This window comes from Arvicanthis niloticus, chromosome 9 (assembly GCF_011762505.2).
Source record: "Arvicanthis niloticus isolate mArvNil1 chromosome 9, mArvNil1.pat.X, whole genome shotgun sequence".
Lineage (NCBI taxonomy): Eukaryota > Metazoa > Chordata > Mammalia > Rodentia > Muridae > Arvicanthis > Arvicanthis niloticus.
Window position 1 is genome coordinate 82,701,905 of NC_047666.1, and position 23,023 is coordinate 82,724,927.

The window sequence follows — 23,023 nt, forward strand, 5'->3', positions numbered from 1 at the left end:
CACAGCCTGCAGCATGAGGTTCTTGGTGATATTGTCAGAGCTGTGTTATCTGAGGATAGATGGCGATAAATTATAATAAGGTGGACACTGTCGATGTGAATTGTGTGTGTTTTTAAGTGTTTCATGCTGTACTTTGCTCAGTTCCCCACAGTCAGCAGGGTTATTAGTGATTTTATTTCCTCAAAGCCTTTTCTATTGTCTGGATATTTTTAATGAACAGACTTTGCTTTTGCAGTAGAGGATGTTGTTTTAGGAATTGGAGGTTATACTGACAAGCAATAACCTTGTCAGTATGCCGGATACAATACCCCAAACAGGACTTCATGAAGAAATTGCTTGTTCTCTATCACACTCCTTTGTGTTTTTTTTGTGGTGAAATAAGGAATTGTTGTGCAGGGTTTAACCCCTTGCTAACCAAGAGGTCTTTCCTAAATTGTTCTTTGGCTATTATGTACATCAAGTCTTCGGAAGCACCATAGTCCCTGAGCTTCCTGCTTGTGGCCAGATTGAGACCTCCACTGAGACAGTGGAGTAGGCTTGTCTCTCACCCTTTCTGAAATGGGTGGGGTATTTGGTTCAAGGCACAGTGATAGACTAAGCTTCTCTTGGCTGGTTTTTGTTTTGTTTTGTTTTTGAGATGAGGTTTTGCTGTGTAGCTCAGGCTGCTTTCAGAAGTGTGAGCTGTCTCAGCTCATATCCCACACTGCTGTGTTATGAATTACAGGCACACACCACCAGTGCCCACCCGTGCAGGTGCTTTCTTCTATTTGGTTTCAAATATATATGCAGAGCCCTGAAGCTGCCCTGGCTAATTTACACTTCCATGAAGCAATAGAAAATATTACTGCAGTCTTTAGCTGAGGCATGCCTGGGACTGGCCATATTTGTATAGTAAGAACTCTGGATAGCCCTTCCAACTCTGCCCTGTATCTTATTAGCTTGGCAGCTATTCCACAGATATCTACTGCCAAGGAAGTACTCTACAACCTCTCCTCTGCCCGCAGTGATGGATACTCTGTATATGTAGAGGTTTAGCCTTGGGGCTGGTTCATGTCTCCTGCTCTCTGCTGCCCATGTTAAAGGGTGGGAGATCCACCCTCACACCTTCCATTCCTCCAACAAAGAAGCCTCTGGAAGAGCCTTTCCAGTGCTGTCTCGCATCTTTCTAGGGAAGAGTGACCTCTGGTGGCTAAAACCATAAGCCCAAACTAATGAGAAAGCTCGGGTCACCTCTGCTTAGTGTCCCCTCACTTCAGACTGTGTCAGGCACACAATCCACATGAATGTCTTTTGCTACATATTTATAGGCTGCATCTCTTGTTACTACCACACATGCCCTGTGTTCACAGTTAGCCTTAGTTCCAGACCCCAAATATTTCTTCCCAGTTATTTCCCTGGCACTCTTGTTTAATAATAAAACCTAAAACCTCAATAACTTAAGATGTTTGTTTGCTTGTTTGTTTGTTTTACCTGATGGCTAAAGAACTATACTGTCTGATTCATACCCTAGCTGCTGCCTGTAGCATCCGCACCAGATGTCTGGTAGTTAGTAGGCTGTGTCCTCAGCTTGGTTAGTCTGCCATTAATACAGCCTGATTGGCTGTCAGTTGTGGTCTCACATCAGTCTTTCAAAGTCTATTGGCTCACTTTTTAAATGAAGGGTGTTAGCTAACTTATAGGGAGGCCCACACTGTTGAAAACAAAGATGAAAATAAACTCAAGCAGCCACAAAGGGCAGGGTTGCCTGTGGGTTACAGATTGTCCTATAGAACGTGTGAATGTCTCATCCTTCTGTGAGAATGTAGGTCAGTGGTATGGGAATTTAATTGTGGTGATTTATACTTAATGATAAAGTCATTCTTAGTTTTTCCCTGTGATCAAAAGACGTTTTTATTCAGAAGATGAGAAGAACATCATTGATTCAGAGCAGTGGGACCCACGGCATTTCTGTGGAAATACAAACCCACATTGTTTTCATTTCACAGTCCTAGGTGGGGACCCAGGGACCCACGTGCTTATACTTTATATCTGTTTTAAGAAAGCTCTAGCAGGGTTCAGGAACTGGCTTTTTAAAGTTACTTGTCCAGGTGAGATACAGCATTGGGTGTGTTTTTCACACACAGATTGTCTGTGCAGCTGGTGACTCTCAGGTACCAACTTCATTGCAAAATTCCAGGCTGTTCTTGAGAAATAGAACCTCCCATGGTACCGGCCTGCAATAGAAAAGCGTCATTTGAGTGAGAAACATTTCTTTTAAAGGCTGGTGGTGGTTCTGAATTTGTTTTTTCTCTAAAATTCAGTTCCAGTTGGTAAGTAGTTCTGGAGTTGTGCCTGGAACAAAAACTCAAGAATTCATTTCCTCCTCATGCAGCAGGGCAGTTATCAGGATCAGTTGTAGATCACAAAATACAGCCAAATAATACCACAAAAAAGCAGCCCAGAGGCCAGAATATACTTAATTGTTATGTTATCAGACCACTAACCGCTCCTCTGATACCTAAGACATAGTCACTTTGTAAGTGTATTTTTAGTAGTTTAGTAGTGTTTTGTTAGAAATACAGTATTTCAGTGTCCTGTTGTAACACAACAGAGGGAGACTGCAGTTGCTGGTGGCAGCCAGAAGCAGGCGCCAGTCTTCTGGCACTAGAGTTGCAGGCAGTGTGAGACAGGGAGCATGGGTGCTGGGAACCAGAGGATTCTCTGAAGAGCAGCAAGTGGCCCTAACCTCGAGCCATGTCTCCAGCTCCTACAAGTGTGTGTATATAAAGGTTCAGTGCTATAGAAATGATCTGCACGGTGCCAGGATGAGAGCGGCACTGTCTGATCCACTGCAGAGGCAACAGCAGCTACAATTGAGTACAGGTGATGAGAGTTAGAACCTTGTTGTTGCCAGGAAGGATGGCAGGCAGTGAGTGGTCAGAGGTGTTGTAAACTAAAAGACAGTCTGCAGGTACTTACCAATGGCGGTCAGAGATCAGATTTGGGGTGGGAAAAACTTAAAGAGCACGGAGTACTTCATTTCAGCTCAGCCACAAGCATAAGATCAAAGGTTTCTGCATTCTTGAAATGTTCTTACTCAGCAATATCGAGAAACCCTGGGGAAGTGCCTTGGGACCTTCACCTGCTGTATGTGTGTGCCTTCTTCTAAACATTCCTCATGTGCCTCATGTGTGTAATCACATACATGCAAGTTGTTTTTAGTGAGGCATATTTCTGTGTTTCATTTAAATACCTTGCTCCCATGTGAGCAGCCTCAGAAAGTTAGTGATGGAAGTTTCCCTTGTCATGGGAAAGAAGTGACCAACAGACAGTTTTAGGATACTTGGACATTTTATATGTGGAAACCGTTTAGATGAAGTTTTCCACTCTCTTGCTTCTTTGCGGTGCCCTTCTTCTGACACAGCCTCTGGCTCTGTCAGTCTGAACATTTCTTGTCATTGTGTCCTCATTGTCATGTGTTGACTTGTAAAGTCTTTCAGGAAGTTTGATATTCTGTATGTTATCTTTTTCATAGAGGAACGTAGGAGAAACTTGGGCTATTAGGGTTATTAATGTATATGAAGACTCTTAAGTCTGCAGCACTTACATTTATAGAAGATTGTTGAAAATCATGCAAGAAGGAAGTGTTCATACAAAACATACTGCTTGCATTGAGTGTGTGTTCCAAGGCCAGGGTCTGGGACTCTTGGAAGTTTTCTGTGACCATCTAAATGTTCTTAGATACATATTTTTTAGAAAGGAAAATAATTTTAAAAGTTGGCAATGTCTACATTTGTGTGCAGCAAAAAAGACTCAGACATCTCCTTTCCTAGCAGTTTTTATTTTCATTTGTTTGTTTGTTTGTTTGTTTGTTGTTTTTGAGACACCAGAATCTCTTTGTTTACCCCTGGCTGCCCTGGAATTCACTCTGTAGTAGACAAAGCTAACCTTAAATTCAGAGATCTACCTACTTCTGACTCCCAAGTGCTGGAACTAAAAGCATGAGCCACCACACCCTGCTTCCTAGAAGTTTTTAGTGTACTTTTTCCTGCTAGTCATAGCCTCAGAAACTTTTAATCCATAAAACTTAGAGACTTATTACAATTGAAAGAGCTAGATGAATCCATCAGCACCCAATTCCTTTACCCTTCTCTGCTTATTCCAAACATGTTCTACATGGGAATGTCAGCTAAGAAAGTCTGTTACTGTTTGAAATACCTGGAGCACCGGCATAATTAAACAGCATATGAACACCACCATAGGAACACTCTTTGGCCACACTTCAAAACCAATGATTATATGTCTATCATTAATCCCATGTGTCTGCAGAAGCTGTTAGAGCAAACATCTAGACTCTTGTACTACCAAAGCTGAAATATCACATAATGAGTTAAAAGAAAAGCTGCAGAGATGGACCACAGAGAGGGATTTGTGTATGATTTTCCTTTAAAGCAGCTAAATACATGAACTATGTCAGCAGTCCTTCAATTGTAACTTTCCTAAGATAAAAATTAAATATGCTTTAAATGTTGCTGAAGAGTTTAGACATTGCTGCTTTTGTTACTGTGACAAAATACACAGATAAACAATTATAAAGAAGCAATCTTTACTTAGAGATAGTTTTGCAGGTTGCCTTCCTAATACACTGGTTGCTGTGGCCTATGGAGGCAGAGCACAGAAGTGGTAGGAGCTGGAAGCAGCCAGGAAGCAGAGAAAGCATGCTGGCGGAGCTTCTTCCACTTCCAGCTGTCCTTCTGTCCAGGCTCCCAGGCCACTGACTAATACCATCCACATTCAGTGTCTGTCTTACCCCTCATGCTATCCAGTGTTACAGTCATCTCCAATCATATCCTTACAAATACACTCAGACATTTCTAGATCCAGCCAAGACTCATCCTTACAACACTGGATATTTTGTAATAAATTGGGTTTCATTAATTGGAGACAAATTTCTTATCTAAATGCCATGGCCCAGCTCTCAGGCCATTACTGAAACAGTGGAGGTGCTCTGTTGTAGTAATTATTTAAAAAGCAGCCTCTGGTGAAGCCAACTATCTATGCTGCGGCGTCTCTGCCTAGCTCAACCACGCCTGGCCACATGTGCATCGCAGCTAGAAACGGCCAGCCAGAGACACCAGCCCTGCCACCCACGAGATGCCAGTATGGGAGATGGCTCTGCCAGTCTTCCGAGCTGTCTCTGCAAGGCTGGGCATTGCCCAGACAATCCCACCAACCACACAGGCTCGTACAGATGAGACTCTAATGCTTAGATTATCCAAAGGCTTATATATTTTGTAATGATCAATAATAAGATGCCCATATAATCAGAAGTGTGACCCAATACCCAACCTAGAGACACCAAGTACCTTTGACTGGCGGAAACACGAGAACATCTGCCTCCATGTTCGCATCTCTCGGGCCTCCTCTCTTGTTCTCCCCTCTCTCCTAGCTCCTCTTTTTCCTTCTCCTTTTCCTCTCCTTCCTCCTCTTCTTCTCTTTACTCCTCCCACCTTAGCTCCTCCTACAGTGCTCCTTTGGCTTGGATAATTTGGAAGGACTTCATCTAGAAATTACAATTATTCTTACGATAAACAACCTATTGCCTTTTGTGTTAAATCAGCTGCACTGCTGGCTGATGGTTTTCAAGGAATCTTCTACTGACTTCAACTTTTTTATTTTTAAGACAAGATCTCACGGTATAGCTGTTAGACCCTGTTCTAGGACCATGGCTGTCCTAGAACTCACCGTATAGACCAAACTGGCCTCGAACTTGAAGAGATCTGTCTGCTTCTGCCTCCTGAGTGCTGGCATTAAGTGAATGTGCCACTGTGGTTGGCACGACAACACCTGTAATACAAATTTATATTCAACAGTCTACCCTGTTACTCTGAAGGAAACAACCATGACCTGAAAGTGAAGGTATGGCTTTTCTGTTTTCTTCATATTTACTTCAGAGGTGGGTTTATTTAAATACACTTATAACTAATAGTTCAATTTAGAGAAATTGGGTGACTTACCTATTTATTAAATGTCTATAGGAAGAATGTGTTTGTTACTTGTGTCTTTGTGACATAACAACATCACAGAATGTTTGAGTGTCTGACCCTGTGGTGGTGTAATTATCGCAGAGTTCATGAGTCAGGTCATTGATTGAAAGTCAGATCCTGTCAGGTGGAGATGCATGAATCCCAGCACTCTGAAGGTAGAGCAGACAGATCTCTGAGTTTGAGGCCAGCCTGGACTACAGAGCAAGTTCCAGGGTACCGGGGCTACACAAAGAAGCCCTGTTTTAAAAACCTCAACATGAAAAAAAGAGAGAGGGTAAGAAGATGGGTAGGAAGGAAGAGGGAGGGAGGGCCAGCTCCTAAGCCTTTCTGGTCTCTGATCTGCCTGAACATTTACGTGCTCACTCAGAACAGACTTTGTGTTTTTATTTTGTTGGTATTCTAATGTTCGGGCTTCTTTGATTCTTACTATAGGGTATATGTTGGCTGTCCCCAGCCCCCAAAGCCCATCTATAAAGGCTGGATCTGCAGAGGGTGCTATGAGGGTGGGCCCGTGAGGTACAGGGTGCTCCAGCATCATCCACAGATGTTCAGAAGCATTGGGTTTACCAAGTCATGTGCTGGAATCGCTAAAGCTGCAGCCTCCTTTCTTTAAGGTTTATTAGCTCAGTCTTCTGGAATGGAGTGAGAAGCTACCAGTAGTTTTCATAATGGAAATATGTTATTACTCTTGGTTTCAATGTGCATGTGTGTATGGCTGTGCACTCACTGGGTGTCCTGTCTATCATGGTCTTAGTCCTTTGAGACACAGTCTGTCACTGAGCTTGGACCTGGCTGGTGACAAGTAAGCCCCCTCAGCCACCCTGCCCCATGCCCCTAAGGAGTTACAGGCAAGTATGGTCAGGACAGGCCTCTGTGTAAGGGGCTAGGGATTCCCTGTCTGCACAGTGAGTGCTCTTTCCCACCCACCCAGCCCCCAGCTCCTGTAGTCTGTGTTTAAAACAGAAATAAGAAAATTGTCATGTCCTACTATAACATTTCTGACTAGTAGCTAAACACAAATAACTGTTTCTTTGCATTTGAGCCCAAAATGTGACCAATTTAATTTTCCCAGATGCTCTGCCACTGCTGAGTAAATTTGGAAAATAGGTCAGCATCCCTGCGGGGGTGGAATGTTATTGGTGGTGAGAAGTCGGAGGGTGTGGTAAGGTGACCTCTTACCTGTAGGAGAGATGCCTGTTGGTCTGAAGTTCCCTGAAGGGCAGCAGGCAAGGAGGAAATGGCTTTTACTGCTGGACTTGTGCTGGGTGTGGGGGTCAGGGTTGGCTGGGAAGCATCATGAAGAACAGAAGCTTCTGCAAGCACTTCAGGGGTCAGTAGCAAGAGCAGACGTCCTGACTGGGCGAGCACTGCAGGAGGGTTCTGCAGTGCGAGGCCACCTCAGAACCCTCTCCTAACCTTCCAGCAATGGGCTGCTGACTCCCCCATAGACCAGCTTCTTACTGGTTTTGAGCGGCAAATGTATTTGCATATAGCTGATGTGAATGGGTGCATTCACTTTGTTAGATTGTGGTTTCTAAAGATGTGCTCTATGTGACTTTTCCCCCATAGTCTAAAATTTATTATTCAATCTGTGTCTTTTACCCTGAATATTAATCAAACTGAAATACATGCCATGTTCTTTTGAGAATTGTTTACAGTTGTCCAATGTGCAGCTTCTAGAGTTTTGCATTTGATTTCTTTTCTAGAGGCCTATACTTTTCCTTGGGATCTTGGGTGGATTGTTATTGTGAATATTCGAAAATTCAGATGATCAGAAATGCAGTGTGTCTTTAAATTGGATGATGGTATGAACTTGAGCAGTGTTTCCACTGGGCAATGTGTTTCACAAATGTGTTGTGTATACAAGCTTCTCTTCTTTGTGGAAAGTGATGGAAATCCGGTCTCCAGTTTAAGTGACAGCTAAGAAAGCAGAGGGCATGTGTGCACATGCATATCTCCACATATGCACACATCACATATGTGTGTGTATACATACAATAGAGTGCAGTAAGGAGCTGAACTGTGTCCAGTGGGATCTCCATGGGGATAGGCAGTCTGACAGCATCATGCTCCCTCCAACTTGACCCTTTGTGTCTAGTTTTTTTCCTATAAGTACATATTTCTAAGTTTTCTGCATAGCTCTACAGAAATACTTGTGAAATTGAAAATATGTAAAATTTAATTTACTATGTTTTTTTAGTGTAGAATCTTACTGAGACAGTAAGTTTCTGGCTGCTGTAAATGTTGTGATTTTTGTTTTTGATTTTTTAAAAAAATTTCATTAATTATATATTTACTTACATAAATTACAGCCCTTCCCACTACCCCCTTCTCATAGCCCTCCCCCATACCCTCTTCCCATCTCTGAGAAGGAGGAGGCTCCCCTGGGTATGACTCCACCCTGGCACATCAGTCACTGCAGGACTAGGCTCATCCCACTGAGACCAGACAAGGCAGCCCAGTTAGGGTATAGATACCCCTCCTTGTGTTGGAGTTTTCCTTCTAGTATCCTCTGTAAGGTTGGATTAGTGAAAAGATATTGCTTAAATTCGGTTTTGTCACAGAATATCTTGTTTTCTCCATCTATGGTGATTAATAAAAGTTTTGCTAGGTATAGTAGTCAGGACTGACATCTGTGGTCCCTTAGGGTCTTCAAGACATCTTCCCAGGTCTTGGATTTGAAGTCTCTGTCGAGAAGTCTGATATAATTCTGATAGGTCTGACTTTATATGTTATTTTGCCTTTTTCTCTTGCAGCTTTTAATATTCTTTCTTTGTTCTCTATATTTGGTGTTCTGTAAGAATTTTGCACGTTTATAGGCATCTCTTTAGGTTGGAGACATTTTCTTCTATGATTTTGTTGATATTTTGTGGGCCTTTGAACTGGGAATAATCTTCTATTTCTATTATTCTTAGCTTTGGTCTTTTCATAGTGCCCCAAATTTCCTGGATGTTTTGTGTAAGAAACTTTTTAGATTTGTCACTTTCTTTGACATATTAATTTCTTCTATAATATCTTCTACACCTGATAGTTTCTCTTCCATCTCTTGTATTCTGTGATGCTTGTGTCTATGGTTCCTGTTCTCTTTTCTAGGATTTCTAACACCAGGATTGCCTTAGTGGGTATTTTCTTTATTCCTTCTAAGATAGCCACAGGCCTTCAGGATTGCAGGCAGGGGAATAGAGTGCAAAGGGAACAGGGCAGAACTTGCCACTGCTGGTTTGCCCAGAGGCAGGCTGAGAATTGGGGTAGGGATCTCACCTGGTTATTCCGGATGATTGCAGGGCTCCTGGATTGTTGGTAGAGGTCTGGACTGGAAGATGGGTTGCAGAGGGGACCAGGAAGACCTGTGCCTACTGGTCTTGCTGTTAGACATGGCAGGCAGGGGATTGGTGTTTGGACATCTCACCTGGCTGTCCCTGGTGGCTGCAGGCCTCTAGTGATACAGGCAGAGCTGTGGCCCAGGGAATGGAGAGCAGAGGGGACCAGGTTTTGAAAGTTTTAATGACTGATCTTAAAAACAGAATGAATGCTGGCTGCTTTTTTTCTGCACTGTAACTTTTTTTACACCTCACTGTGAACAATGTTTATCATCTAAAATACAAGGGTATGATTGCTTCTCCCCAGAATATGCTATGACCACTCCCTTTAACAAGAATCTTTTCTGGAAAAGTAATACCAATCAAAGAATGTTAATCCACTTTTTCTCTAGTTAAAGAAGAAACATAGAAACTTAAGAATTTGTCAAGGCTGGGGAGAGACTTAGGTAAAATTACTCTCCACTAAGCCTAAGAGGCTGAGTTCAGTTCCCAGAGCCCATATAGAAGACTGAGAGAATTGGACTTCAGCAAGTTTTCCTTTCCCTGCTGCATGCACCATGATATCTGTATGTGTGGATGCATGGACACATACATGCATACACATGCATATACAGACACCCATAAGTAAATGTGAAAACAAAACAATAGTTTGTCAACTAAAAACCAAGCTGAGAGGAGATATGAATGAAACCTGTGTCCCCTCAGAAGTGTCAGGGCACACAGCACAGGTGGTGTGTGGCCCTGCTTGTCTCCATACCCTCCGGGCGTTCCTCGTGGTAAGGTCTGTGCCGGTCTCTAGCTCTTCCTTTGTTTAGATCTCCTCACATTCCTTGGATTACCTTTACTGAGCCAGAAGTTTTAAGGCTTGGTTTGTTACTCCACTAGTGACATTTGCTCTATTTTGATTAACTTATTTTTAGGAAAGAAAAAGCTTTGTTTATGTCATGTGAAACACCTCTGCTGAGACAGACAGACAATACTAGTTAATTGAGTGATATTAGCATAGTGTTTGTAGTTGCTTTTCTATTTCCTCTTACATAAATATGATTTGCTCGAGCATTTCCCTTAATATTTAAAAAACAAAACAGAACAATGCCTATGAAACTACTTCAATGACCTGTTTTGTTTAGCTCCTGGAGAAGTTTAGATGCTGCCTTGGATATATTTCTGAGTTTTACACTGGTGTTTTATATTCACCTTAGCATCACTTAATGGTATAGATTAACACTGAATCCAGGAATTTGAGTCAAAGGAAGGACTCTGTGGTCCAAGACACCTGCACTCCATCTTTATACAGAACTCAGAGTTCTCAGCGCGCCTGTGGTTTTTTTGCTGGTGCCTGTTTGCACAGTTAGTGTCTGAGTTCTACAGATGTGTGTGATGTGTCCACCTTTTGGTGACGGACTCAGAAGAATTAGGAGGCAAAGAATCAGAAACATTTCCAGGGTCAGAAAACACTAAATACAGTCTGGTGATGCTGCAGAGAGTCCTGTGCCAAACAGGCCTGAGATGTCTTGAGTACAATTGCTATCTGAAAAATGGGTTTCCTGTAACTATTGCATCCACGGTAGATGTATGGGTGGGAATAGAGTGGGCAGAGTGGGCAGAGAAGGGCTGGCAGCCATCCCTGGCCGTGTCCACAGCAGCATGTTGGAGCAGTGTTGATCTAGAAGCCCAAGTACCCATCAGTGGTAAGACAGCACACTGGTCCATTTCCACAGACATCTCTACTGCAGCTGCAGCGAGCTGCTCACAGTAACATGAGCTGGGTTTGGAAATAGACTGCATGAACTTCTGTGTGCTCACAGCTGTCATGGTAGTTGCCTTTGCAGAGGTCAGGTCTTAGACAAGGACACTTCTTGGTCTTGGAGGTAAATAGGCAGATATATTCATGTTGCCAAAATCCATGCTTAAGATTCCTGTCAGTAAACTTGCTCTAGTGTGAGCTGATACGCTAGGGTTGATGCACACTTCCTAGATAGACCAATGAAAGGAAGCCTGTTCTTTTCGACAGAAACTCTTCCCTTTGTGCCAGCAGTCCGTTTTGGAAAGTATGCTGGGATCTTAAACAGCTCCTTGATCCAGGGGCTGTTGTCTACACTGACCCATCCATCGCTTATGGGGGCGGGGGGCTGTAGGTTAGGGGTGTGGCCTTCCTCCTTCAGTCTAGCTGTTGACAAAATCAGGTTTGTGTACCTAACATTGCAGTTCGCTGAAGGGAGAGAGGAGTCCCAAGCCCACTTCTAAAAGTTCCTTCATTTATTTATTTATTTATTTATTTACAGGTCTAGCTACTTCAACACAGAAAGTCGAAGACACTTACACACTGTGAAAAACAAAACTAATGGTAGAGTTGTTACTAGAAAAAAAAAAAAACAGCTTTGTCACTTCTCCATGACTCGTGTTCTTTCTCACATCCAGACTTTCCTTGTGTACCATTTTACTAACTATATAAACAATACTGAAACTTCAACATAGCTTTAAACAGTTCTGCATTTAATTCTGCTAATTAAGTCCTATAGTGAAATCTGATAGGATTTTGTAGTCCAGCAGCAGCTTCGACCCCAGAGTGAGTGGTCCAAATCTCCTTAAATTAGGTATGTGTTTTCTTAGTAGTTCCTATGGATTTGCTTTATTTCACCTTTGAATATTTGTCCACTCATGTATGTTCAGGATTTTTTTACCTTCAAGGAAGCATGTGTCAGCATGTGACATTCAGGTGTCTGAGGTCAGCAGTCTAAGGCAAGAGTGTTCCCTTCTGTGTTGCGGTCACATTGTGATGGTTAGAAACGGACTTATTTGACAGAGTTCATAGGCCTCATGTTTGTGGTGCCATGAACAGAAAGTCCATAGTCAGCCTCACTTTGTGGATGGAAACCAAGTGTGATGTGGGTCCCATAGCACATTTGGTTTTGGTTTTCGATGAGGAATTAGGTCATGTGTCTGAATATGATTCTCAGATAAAGCTCACTGTTGAAAAGGTCCCATGCAGGAAAAGGAGCCTCAGCATAGAGCATGTGTGTAGCAGAAGGGTGAGGTCAGAACCTACATGAGCTCAGCTGAGACGGGAGGCTCTCTGGAGGCACCCTGTCCACCGGGAACCTCCTTCCCATGAGTTCCTTACACCATCTTGGCCACTGGCTGTGAGCTCTGTGTCTGGCTTTGTGGCAGCAGTGGTTCCTTTGGCAACTAAGGCGAGAACTCATGGCACTCACAGGAGCTGGGTTACCTGTCCTGAAACAGTGTTAGTGGTCACACATGCCCTTGTGAGCATCTCAGCCCCATCATAAATACAAGACTCTCCTGTGCTTACAGCACCGTCAGACCTGCCACTTGCTGGCAGGTGAGCCTGGGTGAATATTCTCTGCCTCAGTTTCCTTACATTAGTACATGTCTAATAATTCATGTCATGTAATACTCAGATGGGTGATGAAAGGTTAGAGACAGACAGACAGACAGACAGACACAGTTTCTGTCATGTAGTAAGACTTAGTTCTAACTCTTGCTGTTGATTGATTCAGTAAACACCAAGAACACACTGTCATTTTGGTTGGCTTTTTGTCACCAGATAATAGAAGGTCCTGACATCTCCACTCAAGGAGAACTGCCATAGTGTGCTTGTCCTTAAGTCCTTCTGTCAGCTACCACCGTCTCAGCAGGCTTTTCAGTAGACATGTCGTAATGTTTGCTCACTGCCATGACAATGAGCAGTAAATGAGAGCCCTGCAGTCGTGTGTGCCGTAGTGTGTGCAGTCCTGTGTGCAGTCGTGTGTCCCATAGTGTACAGTCCTGTGTGCAGTAGTGTGTCCCATAGTGTACAGTCCTGTGTGCAGTAGTGTGTGCCGTAGTGTGTGCAGTCCTGTGTGCAGTAGTGTGTGCCATAGTGTACAGTCCTGTGTGCAGTCGTGTGTCCCATAGTGTACAGTCCTGTGTGCAGTCGTGTGTCCCATAGTGTACAGTCCTGTGTGCAGTAGTGTGTGCCATAGTGTATGCAGTCCTGTGTGCAGTAGTGTGTGCAGTCTGTGTAGTAGTGTGTGCCATAGTGTATGCAGTCCTGTGTGCAGTTGTGTGTCCAGTAGTGTGTGCAGTAATATGTGACATAGTGTGCAGTCCTTTGTGCCATAGTGTGTGCAGTCCTAGGTGTAGTAGTGTGTGCTGAAGTGTGTGCAGTCCTGTATGCAGTATTATGTACAGTGGTGTGTGTACACATGTGTACAGCCCTTTGTGCAGTAGTGTGTACAGTAGTGTGTGCCATAGTGTGTGTAGTAGTATGTGCAATGGTATGTGAATAGTGTGTGCCATGGTTTAAGTGATGTTTGAGTTCAGGGCTCTTCACAGGTTGTGGTCCCTCATCTCATTTCTGAGTGTGAGAGGCTGCTTGCCCTTGCTATCTCTGGGGGCTTAGAGTCCTAGGACCAAGATAGATGGCTCTCCATGCTCCCTTTGACAATTACTGCTGCAAGAGATAGGTCCCAATAGTTCATGAGTTTTATATTTTTTATTTAAGAGTTTTTGTGCCAACAAGACAAGTAGTAGGAAACTATCCCAACTCTACAGAAATGCTTTGTTTGACATCTCTGCACTGGACACTGCTCTGTGATATGTATACACCTCTGCTGCTTGATGCCATGTATTGCTCCAGGTTTTTTTGACCAGTTGTTTTCAGTGAACTCTGAGCCACTGTGGCTTTGGATGCAGTTTGCATGCTGGAAGCCTGGTTCCTTAGGTTGCCATGATGGGAGACTCTGGACCTTTAAGAGGTGGGGCCCACTAGAGATGTCCTCAAAAGGAATCAAGCATTTTTTGATCATGTTTTTAATTGTCAGGAGTCCATTCTGATAGTGGTTCCTCCAGGACCCCAGTTATTTCTGGCACGAGGGTTGTTTAAGGCCCAGCCCCACTCCAAATCCTTGCTTCATGTCTGGTTGGACATGTGATCACTTCCTTCTTGCCTGGCTCTTGCCACTGTGTGGTGCCTTCCATAGTAACCTCACAAGAAGGCAGACACATGGATCTCTTTTGTCTAGAAAGTTGGCCTGCCCCTGGTGTTGTTATGGAATAATACTAATGAGATATCACAGTATCCTCCATATGCCTAGAGGAAATGCCTTGTGAAGAGCCCCTAGCTTCCTCCAATACTCAGCCATCACCAGGGAAAGCCAGCTCTTTTGGGCATTCATTGGTAAGTTAGTGGTTTGAGGGGACGGGGATGGCAAGCTGGAATGTGGAGAGACAGGAGGAGGTGAACAAATTCTGAGAGCAGAGGCATTGTATGTGACAGTGACACTCCTGCTAGAGCTGACCTCTACAGAGGCTGTGCGCGAGGCCCTCTGTGTTCCCATTGCTTGGAGGGAAGTGGCCCCAGTCCCATAGCGCCTGCTGTACCATTTCCTTCTCCCATTGCCTTCTGTAGGGTTTGATGTCAGGCTCACAGTTCTAAGCAGAGCACTTGCTGTGTCAGTGCTCCCAGTCAGTGCTCCCTGTCAGCCAGAAACCAGGAGTCCAGTCTGATGGTGGTTCTTGCATCCTTTAGGACACAGAATGATTTCCAGAAGTAACCAGGGTCAGGTGGGGATAACGAGCTACTGGGTGTCAGTCAGGGTATGTAGACAATACTGGGAAGAAGAGCTGCTTTAAAGTGGAGCTACTGTTGTAGACAAGTCAGTTATTACAAACATCTGTTTTCTAAAATAGATAAATATAATGATTTTGTTCATTCTTGAATTATAGTTATTACATGCATATCCTGCATTTGTACTTAGACCCTATTCAAGAAGCAAAATTTACTCATTAAAAAAATGCTTGTGTGTGTCTGTCTGTCTGAGTAAGTATATGCACACATATTCATGGGGGTGCCCGTGGAGGCCAGAGTGGGGCATTTGATTATAGGTATTTGCAAGCTGTGTAACATAGTGCAAGGATCTAAATTCCAGCCTTCATGATGGAGCAGCAGTCCTTTGTAACCCTGAGCCATCTCTCTGTAACCCAACATGGGTAGAGGCACAGCACACACAACACGGGCTGAATGAAGCACAGCACGTACAACACGGGCTGAAGCACAGCACACACAACACGGGCTGAATGAAGCACAGCACACACAACACGGGCTGAAGCACAGCACACACAACACGGGCTGAATGAAGCACAGCACACACAACACGGGCTGAAGCACAGCACACACAACACGGGCTGAATGAAGCACAGCACACACAACACGGGCTGAAGCACAGCACACACAACACGGGCTGAATGAAGCACAGCACGTACAACACGGGCTGAAGCACAGCACGTACAACACGGGCTGAAGCACAGCACACACAACACGGGCTGAAGCACAGCACGTACAACACGGGCTGAAGCACAGCACACACAACACGGGCTGAATGAAGCACAGCACACACAACACGGGCTGAATGAAGCACATACAATACTCTCAGCCTTTAAGCATTGTGCTCCCAGAAACTTTTTGATGCTGATTGAGGAGTTTCTGGTTAATACCACTGGTTGTGGAATTAATCTCAGTGTGGGTATGAAGTTAGCATCATGTGAGGCTTACGAAAATGGATGGATGTGTCAGTACACTATCCAGAAGAAATGACCCTCGTAGTGCTAAAGTAAGAAATAAAACTAAGAACAAATTTCTGGTTACATTCATCAGAAAAGTCAAAGGAGGGAGTTGTCAAGACCGCTCCGTAGGAAAAGGAGCTGCTGACTTCCAACCTGAGTCCGGGACCTGTGGTAGATAAAGAGAACTAACTCCTACAAGTTGTCCTTTGACCTTCACACATACGTGCTCCCACAGACAGACAGACAGACAGACAGACACACACACACACACATTAAATGTAATAGCCTTTTTTAAGTTTAAGAAAAAAGGGCCTTCTTAATAAAAGGGTTGATATTTTCATGATCTGGACTCAGAATGATTTATACTAAGTGTCCTAGAAATTCTAAACTCAGAAATCCGCCTGCCTCTGCCTCCCAAGTGCTGGGATTAAAGGCGTGCGCCACCACCGCCCAGCTGGAATTTCTAATTCTTAAAAGACAGAATTTTCATTGATGTCTACAAAAATAACTTGAATTCATAATTCAGAAGTCACTTGAGCCTGTAATACTTGACAGTAGTAAATCACTCTGAACTGTGAAGCCTGTGGTTAGAGCATGGGTAACAGCAGCGTGCGACCTTCCACATGCAGAGGAAAACCAGCTTCTTCCAAGCTGACCGGTAAAGAACAGTCCATTTCTATAGGAACCCTCATGCCTGAAAAAGGTACACATTTCCATCTGATATGCAGGCATGGCTTTCACAAGATGCAGCCTGCACCCTGTATTCCAGCGGGAGGTTTTCTAGGTATTTTTGTCATTTGTGAAGTGACACCCACAGTCCCCCATGTATCTAAACACTGTCTGTTTTGAGAGATTACAGGACCTTTTATTCACGAGGCCTAGCAAGCAGTCCATGGAGTCACCAGGACAGAGTTTAAGGATCATATGCTAGCTCCAGGTTTCCTGATCTGCTGAGATGTGAGCTCCCGTGAAGCTGCTATGCCTCCCCTCCATGGTGGACGTAAACTGAGGCAAAGCAAATCCTTACTGCCTTGAGTTGCTTGCAGTAGGTCTTCTGTCATGGTGGTGGAAAATATTAGTACCAGACACTTTTTCCCATGCCAAATTGCTGATTTACATCTAATACAAGTTATCCTATCCTCCACTATGGGATATCAGAACCATTATCTTTTATTTTGCCCCAAACTTAGCCATAAGCTCTTTGTATGCTTGCTTCTTGTGTCCTAGAGGTTCTATTTGCTCAACAGTGCCCAAAGATGCTGACTCTGCAAATACACAGCTAGATATCAATATTCACAATGCCTGCCCTCTGTAAAGTCCATCTAGTTTACTCATCTAGTAAGCGCCATTGTTCTAGGCCCAGTGCCCTCCGAGTCTCTGTCACAGCAGCTTGTAACTTAGTCTGTGCTCAGAGTTAATGTTGAGCCTGCATCTGACAGTCATCTGTTCAGTGTGTTTCTCAGTCACATCAGACAGCATGTCATTGCTGTGCCCTGGGCCAGTTCAACTGGGGAACCAACACAGAAGCACAAAATAGCACAGCAGCAAGTCGCCCGAGGAAGGGCGCTCACAGCCTGTGTCTGAGTTGAAAAGGAGCAGATGCGAGTGTGGTTCCAGGGTTCATCTCTGCTCAGACTTTTTTGGTACACCTTCACATATTTTCCTGTCTAAGTACAAATTGTCACTTTGAACCTTTAATCATTAAGTGAATGCAAATGAACATAAATACATGCACAGCCGACACACTTGTTAGGATGCAGACTCGGGTGTAGCTGCATGCATGCGGTACCCCGAGGACTCCTGCTCGGGCTGGAGGGGCTAGTGGAGCAGAAGCATCTGGTCAGGGCTGCCATGTGCTTGGTTAACTGAGTAAAGTCTTCTGGTAGGCACTTAATATGGACAGGTTATTTATAAGAGAGTGAGTAAGAGCCGAACAGTGGTGGCGCACGCCTTTAATCCCAGCACTTGGGAGGCAGAGGCAGGCGGATTTCTGAGTTTGAGGCCAGCCTGGTCTACAGAGTGAGTTCCAGGACAGCCAGGACTACACAGAGAAACCCTGTTTAAAAAAATCAAAAAAAAAAAAAAAAGAGTGGGTAAGAGAGAGTCACAGTAGATATTGTAAACTGTGTTTTATATTGTTGGGATGACTCTTCTGACAATGAAGTCAATAAACCAGCAGTGAGAAAGGGTCAGACAGACAGACATGAGGGAACGATGTCCTTCAGCTCATTTTCATAGTGAGCAGCTCATGGAGGCCGGGGGAGACTAGAAGGTGTGACACAGGATGGACACTGGTCAGCAGGGTTCTGGGGAGGCTGGAGGTATGACACAGGATGGACACTGGTCAGCAGGGTTCTGGGGAGACTAGAAGGTGTGACACAGGATGGACACTGGTCAGCAGGGTTCTGGGGAGGCTGGAGGTGTGACACAGGATGGACACTGGTCAGCAGGGTTCTGGGGAGACTAGAAGGTGTGACACAGGATGGACACTGGTCAGCAGGGTTCTGGGGAGGCTGGAGGTGTGACACAGGATGGACACTGGTCAGCAGGATAGCATAGCAAGTATGTTTAAAAATGGTTCAGTTGTAGTTTCTAAACTGATAGGAATGTGAAGGGATCCCTGACACTATCCTAGTGGAACACTCTGAGAGACAGAGCACAAGCACGTGCACTGAACAAGTAAACAAGAGTCTTTAGACCGGGACACAGCTTAAAAGTTACTATGGCAGTGTAGAATCCTACTCAGGGTTGGGGTGTGTAGCTAGCCACTTACCCTGCTGAGTTCTGCTCTGTAAAGTAGGTGTGGACTTTAATCACAGTGGGATATTTGCTATTGTGTTATAGTTCACATAACACAGAAAAAAGTTTACTTTATTTTAAACAAACATTTTACCTTTTTTAGGTGTGTTTGCGAAGCCAGAGCCATGACCTGACACCCTGATGCCTACTGTCAGGGCCTCTGTGAGACTGGCACGTGCACCATGGAACTTAAAGTGTGGGTGGATGGGGTTCAGAGGATCGTATGTGGCGTCACGGAAGTCACAACCTGCCAGGAGGTTGTAATAGCCTTAGCCCAAGCTATAGGTAAGTAAGACTCGGCAAGTCAAGAAAATGTCACTTCACACTTGTCTGTGGTGTGGCAGGCCGTGTGTGCATGTGTTAGCTGCCTCAGCATCTCGTTGAACGTGCCCGAAAGACAACTAAGGGGTGCATATTTGGACTCAGTTTCAAAGGGCTCAGCCTACAGTTTTTTGGCCTAAGATGCCTGGGCAGAGAACATCAAGGAGAATGTGGGGCAGAGAGGAGTAGGAAGGGAGGGGAGGGGAGGAGGAGGGGAGGGGAGAGGAAGAGTAGGCACACAGAGACAGACAGTGAGAACATGTGAGGGACAAGATATTTTTAAAAGCCTTGCCCCAGAAGCTTGCTTCTTGTAGCTGGGTCCCATCTTCTAAAGTTTCTAGAACCTCCTAAAATAGTGTTACCATCTTGGTACCAAACAGTAAACATGTGAGCCTTTGGAAAGACACTTTATGACTGAACTGTAACATTCTGACACATCCCCCAAAAGTCTGATGCCCACCTTGTAGTTCCCAACGCACTGAATCTGTCTCAGTGGTCTTAACAGTTTAACATTGTTCAAAAGCCCCAATTAAAACTCTTGGAGACTCAGTGTACTTCTAGCTATGAGTCACTGTAGAAGTAAAAGAAGTAAAATCACAGCATACAGTACTTTTTAAACACTCCTGTTATAAGGAAAAGAGGAATAAGGAAATACTGGACTCAGGCTAGAGAGATGGCTCAGTGGCCAGAGAGGACCCAGTTCAGTTCCTGGCACCCATGTCATGAAGCTCACACCATATGTGACTGCAGTGCTAGTGGGCCAGACACCCTCTTCTAGCCCCAAAGGCACATGCATACATGTGGCACACACACTCAAAGACACACATACACATATATCAATAAAGATAAATATTAACAGAAGCGATTGGCTCGAGGCATCACTGAACCCAGTAGGACAACACTGGACCCTGTAGTTCTACGTCCAGCATCTGGACACATGGTTATGGAGCTTCAGTGGGCCTGGGTAGTCATGTGACTTTACTGCTTTCCCAGCGGCAGCTCATGTTTCTAGCCTCCCCAGCACCCGGAGTCTTCAGTGCAGGCTCCTGGTCACCCTCACAGCTTCACACATTAACGTCACAGAGCGCTCCTCAGGACTCTGACCCTGACACATGCTGCCTGGCTGCCCAGGCTTTCCCTCTGAAACCTGAATGAGCATTTCCATCATCCCACAACTCTTATCCTCTGCATGTCTGTGAAACCAGCACCACATGGATGATGCCAAATCTGCTGCCAGCCCAAGCATCCCAGGCCTTGGACCACAGCTGCTCTGCCTCTGGGTACTTGGGCAGTTCTGCACAGTGAAAAAAAAATCCTGAGAATCCTAGGCAGCCCTTCGTGCATGAGGGACCCAAAGGCTCTCTGTCTTCAGTCTGTGAGGGTGCAGTGTGACCAGTTTCTGAGATCCCGTCGGACAGGGTACCTCCTGTCACCACAGTAGCCAACTTCCCTGCTCTCCGGTAGCCACACTTCTATCTGCAGCACAGTCCTTTTCTAACTGCACTGTTTTCAAAGCTTGCTCAGTGTTATCCTTCCAGGTCTTACCGTAGGCCTGGCTCAGGGTGGCTAGCACTCCTGATGCCATACCTGGATACTGTGCTGTCCTAAACGCTCTCCCATTTACTCCATCCTGTTTAGCCATACCCTCCCACGAAGGCTCCAATTATGAACAAAATGTAGACATGATTTGCCACAGCAGAACACAAATGACTTCTCTTCCAGTTCCCATCTGCATCCCGCGAGCTGAGCCTTCAGTGCCCACATTCCCACCAGAACTCTGCTCCCCTGAGCTCCAGGCCACATCACCCACTGACCCACTTACAGCATTGTACGGGCTTCCTATCCCATTTCTCCAAACTCTCCCCAGTTTATCCCACAAACTATTTCCAAATGGCTTACAAACCACCTGCCAGTTCTCCGTCACAATAGCCTCCACCTGCCGGTTCTCCGCATCAGGTGCTTTTACCTAGTTATCACTGAATGCCTGACAGAACAACTTCTCGTGAGTATCTGTCTCATAGGTTCAGGAGTGTCCCTTTTCATGGTGCCTAGTCATATGACACAGCTCACTTTTGGTAGCTGTCTTAGTCACTGCTTATCACTATGAAGGGACATTGTGACTAAGGCAACTCTTATAAGCATTAATTAGGGGCTGGCTTACAGTTTCAGAACTTTAGTTCATTACCATCATGGCAGGGAGCATGGTGGCATGCAGGCTGGCATGGTTCTGGAGAAGTAGTTGAGAGATACATCGTGATCCATAGATAGAGAAACTGGGCCTGGCCTGAGTTTTGGAAACCTCAAAGCCCATCCCCTGTGATGCAATTCCTCCAGTAAGGCCACACTTAGTCCAATAAGGACACGCCTCCTAATCCTTCTCAAATAGTGTTACTCCCTAGTCACTAACCATTCAATATATGAGCCTACGGGGCCATTCTTATCCAAGCCATTATAGCAACCAAGCTAAAGAGAAAGGACTAGAGGAAGGGGCTAGGGCAGTAAGTTATCCCAAAGGACATGGTACCTTAGACCAACTTCCAGTTAGGCTGTATTTCCTGTATCTTACCACATCCCAATAATATAATCATATATATATCAAAGGAAGAATCCATCCATTTGGTCAGGGCCCTAATTATTACCTCTAGACATACTGTCACAGACCACGAATCTATGCCCTGCTGCTCTAGGCATTTCCTGATCCATCAAGTGGACTGTACATGTCTGTGGGTGCACACTATACCACATCCTTCCCTAGTGGGCTGTACACATGTCTGTGGGTGCACGCTATATCTTCCCTAGTGGGTGAGGCTACACAGCTCTCAGTGTACTCTTCTTGCTCTTTGCCTGTGGTAGCCGTGCTGCAGTGATGCTTGCTCTCTAAACATACCCCATGTCACTGATCTTGAACCTAGAGTCTGCACTGTCTGCTACTCATGTTTGTCTTGAATAGTGATTTTTCTTTTAATTCTAGATGTTTGCTTAAACCACAGCAGACTCCTATTTCCTAGAATCCCTCAAGTTAAACTCTTACAGTCAAATTCTGAATACATTTAAAATTCAAGAATAAAGTAAGTTAAATAGCATGGTTCTTTATTAAACAAAAATGTATACTTTAAAAAACTGTTATAATAAAATAAAGATGAAGTTGCCAAGTCTAAGGTTCCATATATATAATCTCCATTTATATAAAAACGTTCTGTAGTACTAGGGGCCTACCTGGGGAACCTAGGAAGTCAGAAATGCTAAGCAAATGCTCTACCATTGACTACCCTCTATACTCAACCTGTTTGTTATTCTGGTTTTGAGACAGGGTACTACCAACTTGCCCAGGCTGGCCTTGGACTTAGTCTGGAACTCAGGAAAGTCTTGAACTTCTGATTCTTCTAAGTTGCTGCAATTATAGCCTATGCTACCAGGCCTATATAACATGTTCTTTATCAGAGTTTGGAACATAATGAGGGCATAAACTTCGCTCCATAAAACCAAGTAATATGTTCAGAATTTGTATTTACATCATAAACCTGTTATTTAGTAAACACATATGAAGAAGACACTGCACCTGGCACTGTGCTAGGTGCTCAGCTGCTCTTTGTCTTGAGCTCCTAGACAACAGTTTACCTTACGTCTTGGTAGTTCACGTTGTTAGCACGTCATGCCAGTTCAGGATTGAAATAGGTCACTTGTTGCCGGCACACTGGCAGATCTGCTCTGTGATAGCCAGGGTGCTTTCTTCTCATCCTGACATCTTTGATTTCAGTGAGGCATTGCAGGATAAGAAAGCTGTGCTGGACAGTCCTGTCCAGGGAACATCTTCATCTAAGACTGTTATTTGTAGACTTGAGGATAACTGTGAAAGAGGAAGTTACAGTGTTTTCTTTTCTGTCAATGTGTTCAGTACCAATTCTCCATGATCTCTTGGATCAAAACAAATCAAGATTCAGTGATGATCAAAACTCAAAATTTCTCTTGAATGGTGTTTTTTAAAAGTAA

General features: G+C 44.4%; 1 protein-coding gene across 3 annotated transcripts in view; it reads left to right on the plus strand.

Moving 5' to 3' along the window:
- Rassf8 (Ras association domain family member 8) overlaps positions 1-23,023 on the plus strand; it is a 73,603-nt gene that overhangs the window by 42,358 nt on the left and 8,222 nt on the right. For all 3 annotated transcript variants that reach the window (XM_034511735.2, XM_034511733.2, XM_076940846.1), the window contains exon 2: positions 18,816-18,997. In XM_034511735.2, coding sequence (XP_034367626.1) covers positions 18,895-18,997 — 103 coding nt within the window. In that variant the 5' untranslated portion in view covers positions 18,816-18,894. The remainder of the gene's footprint in view (positions 1-18,815; positions 18,998-23,023) is intronic.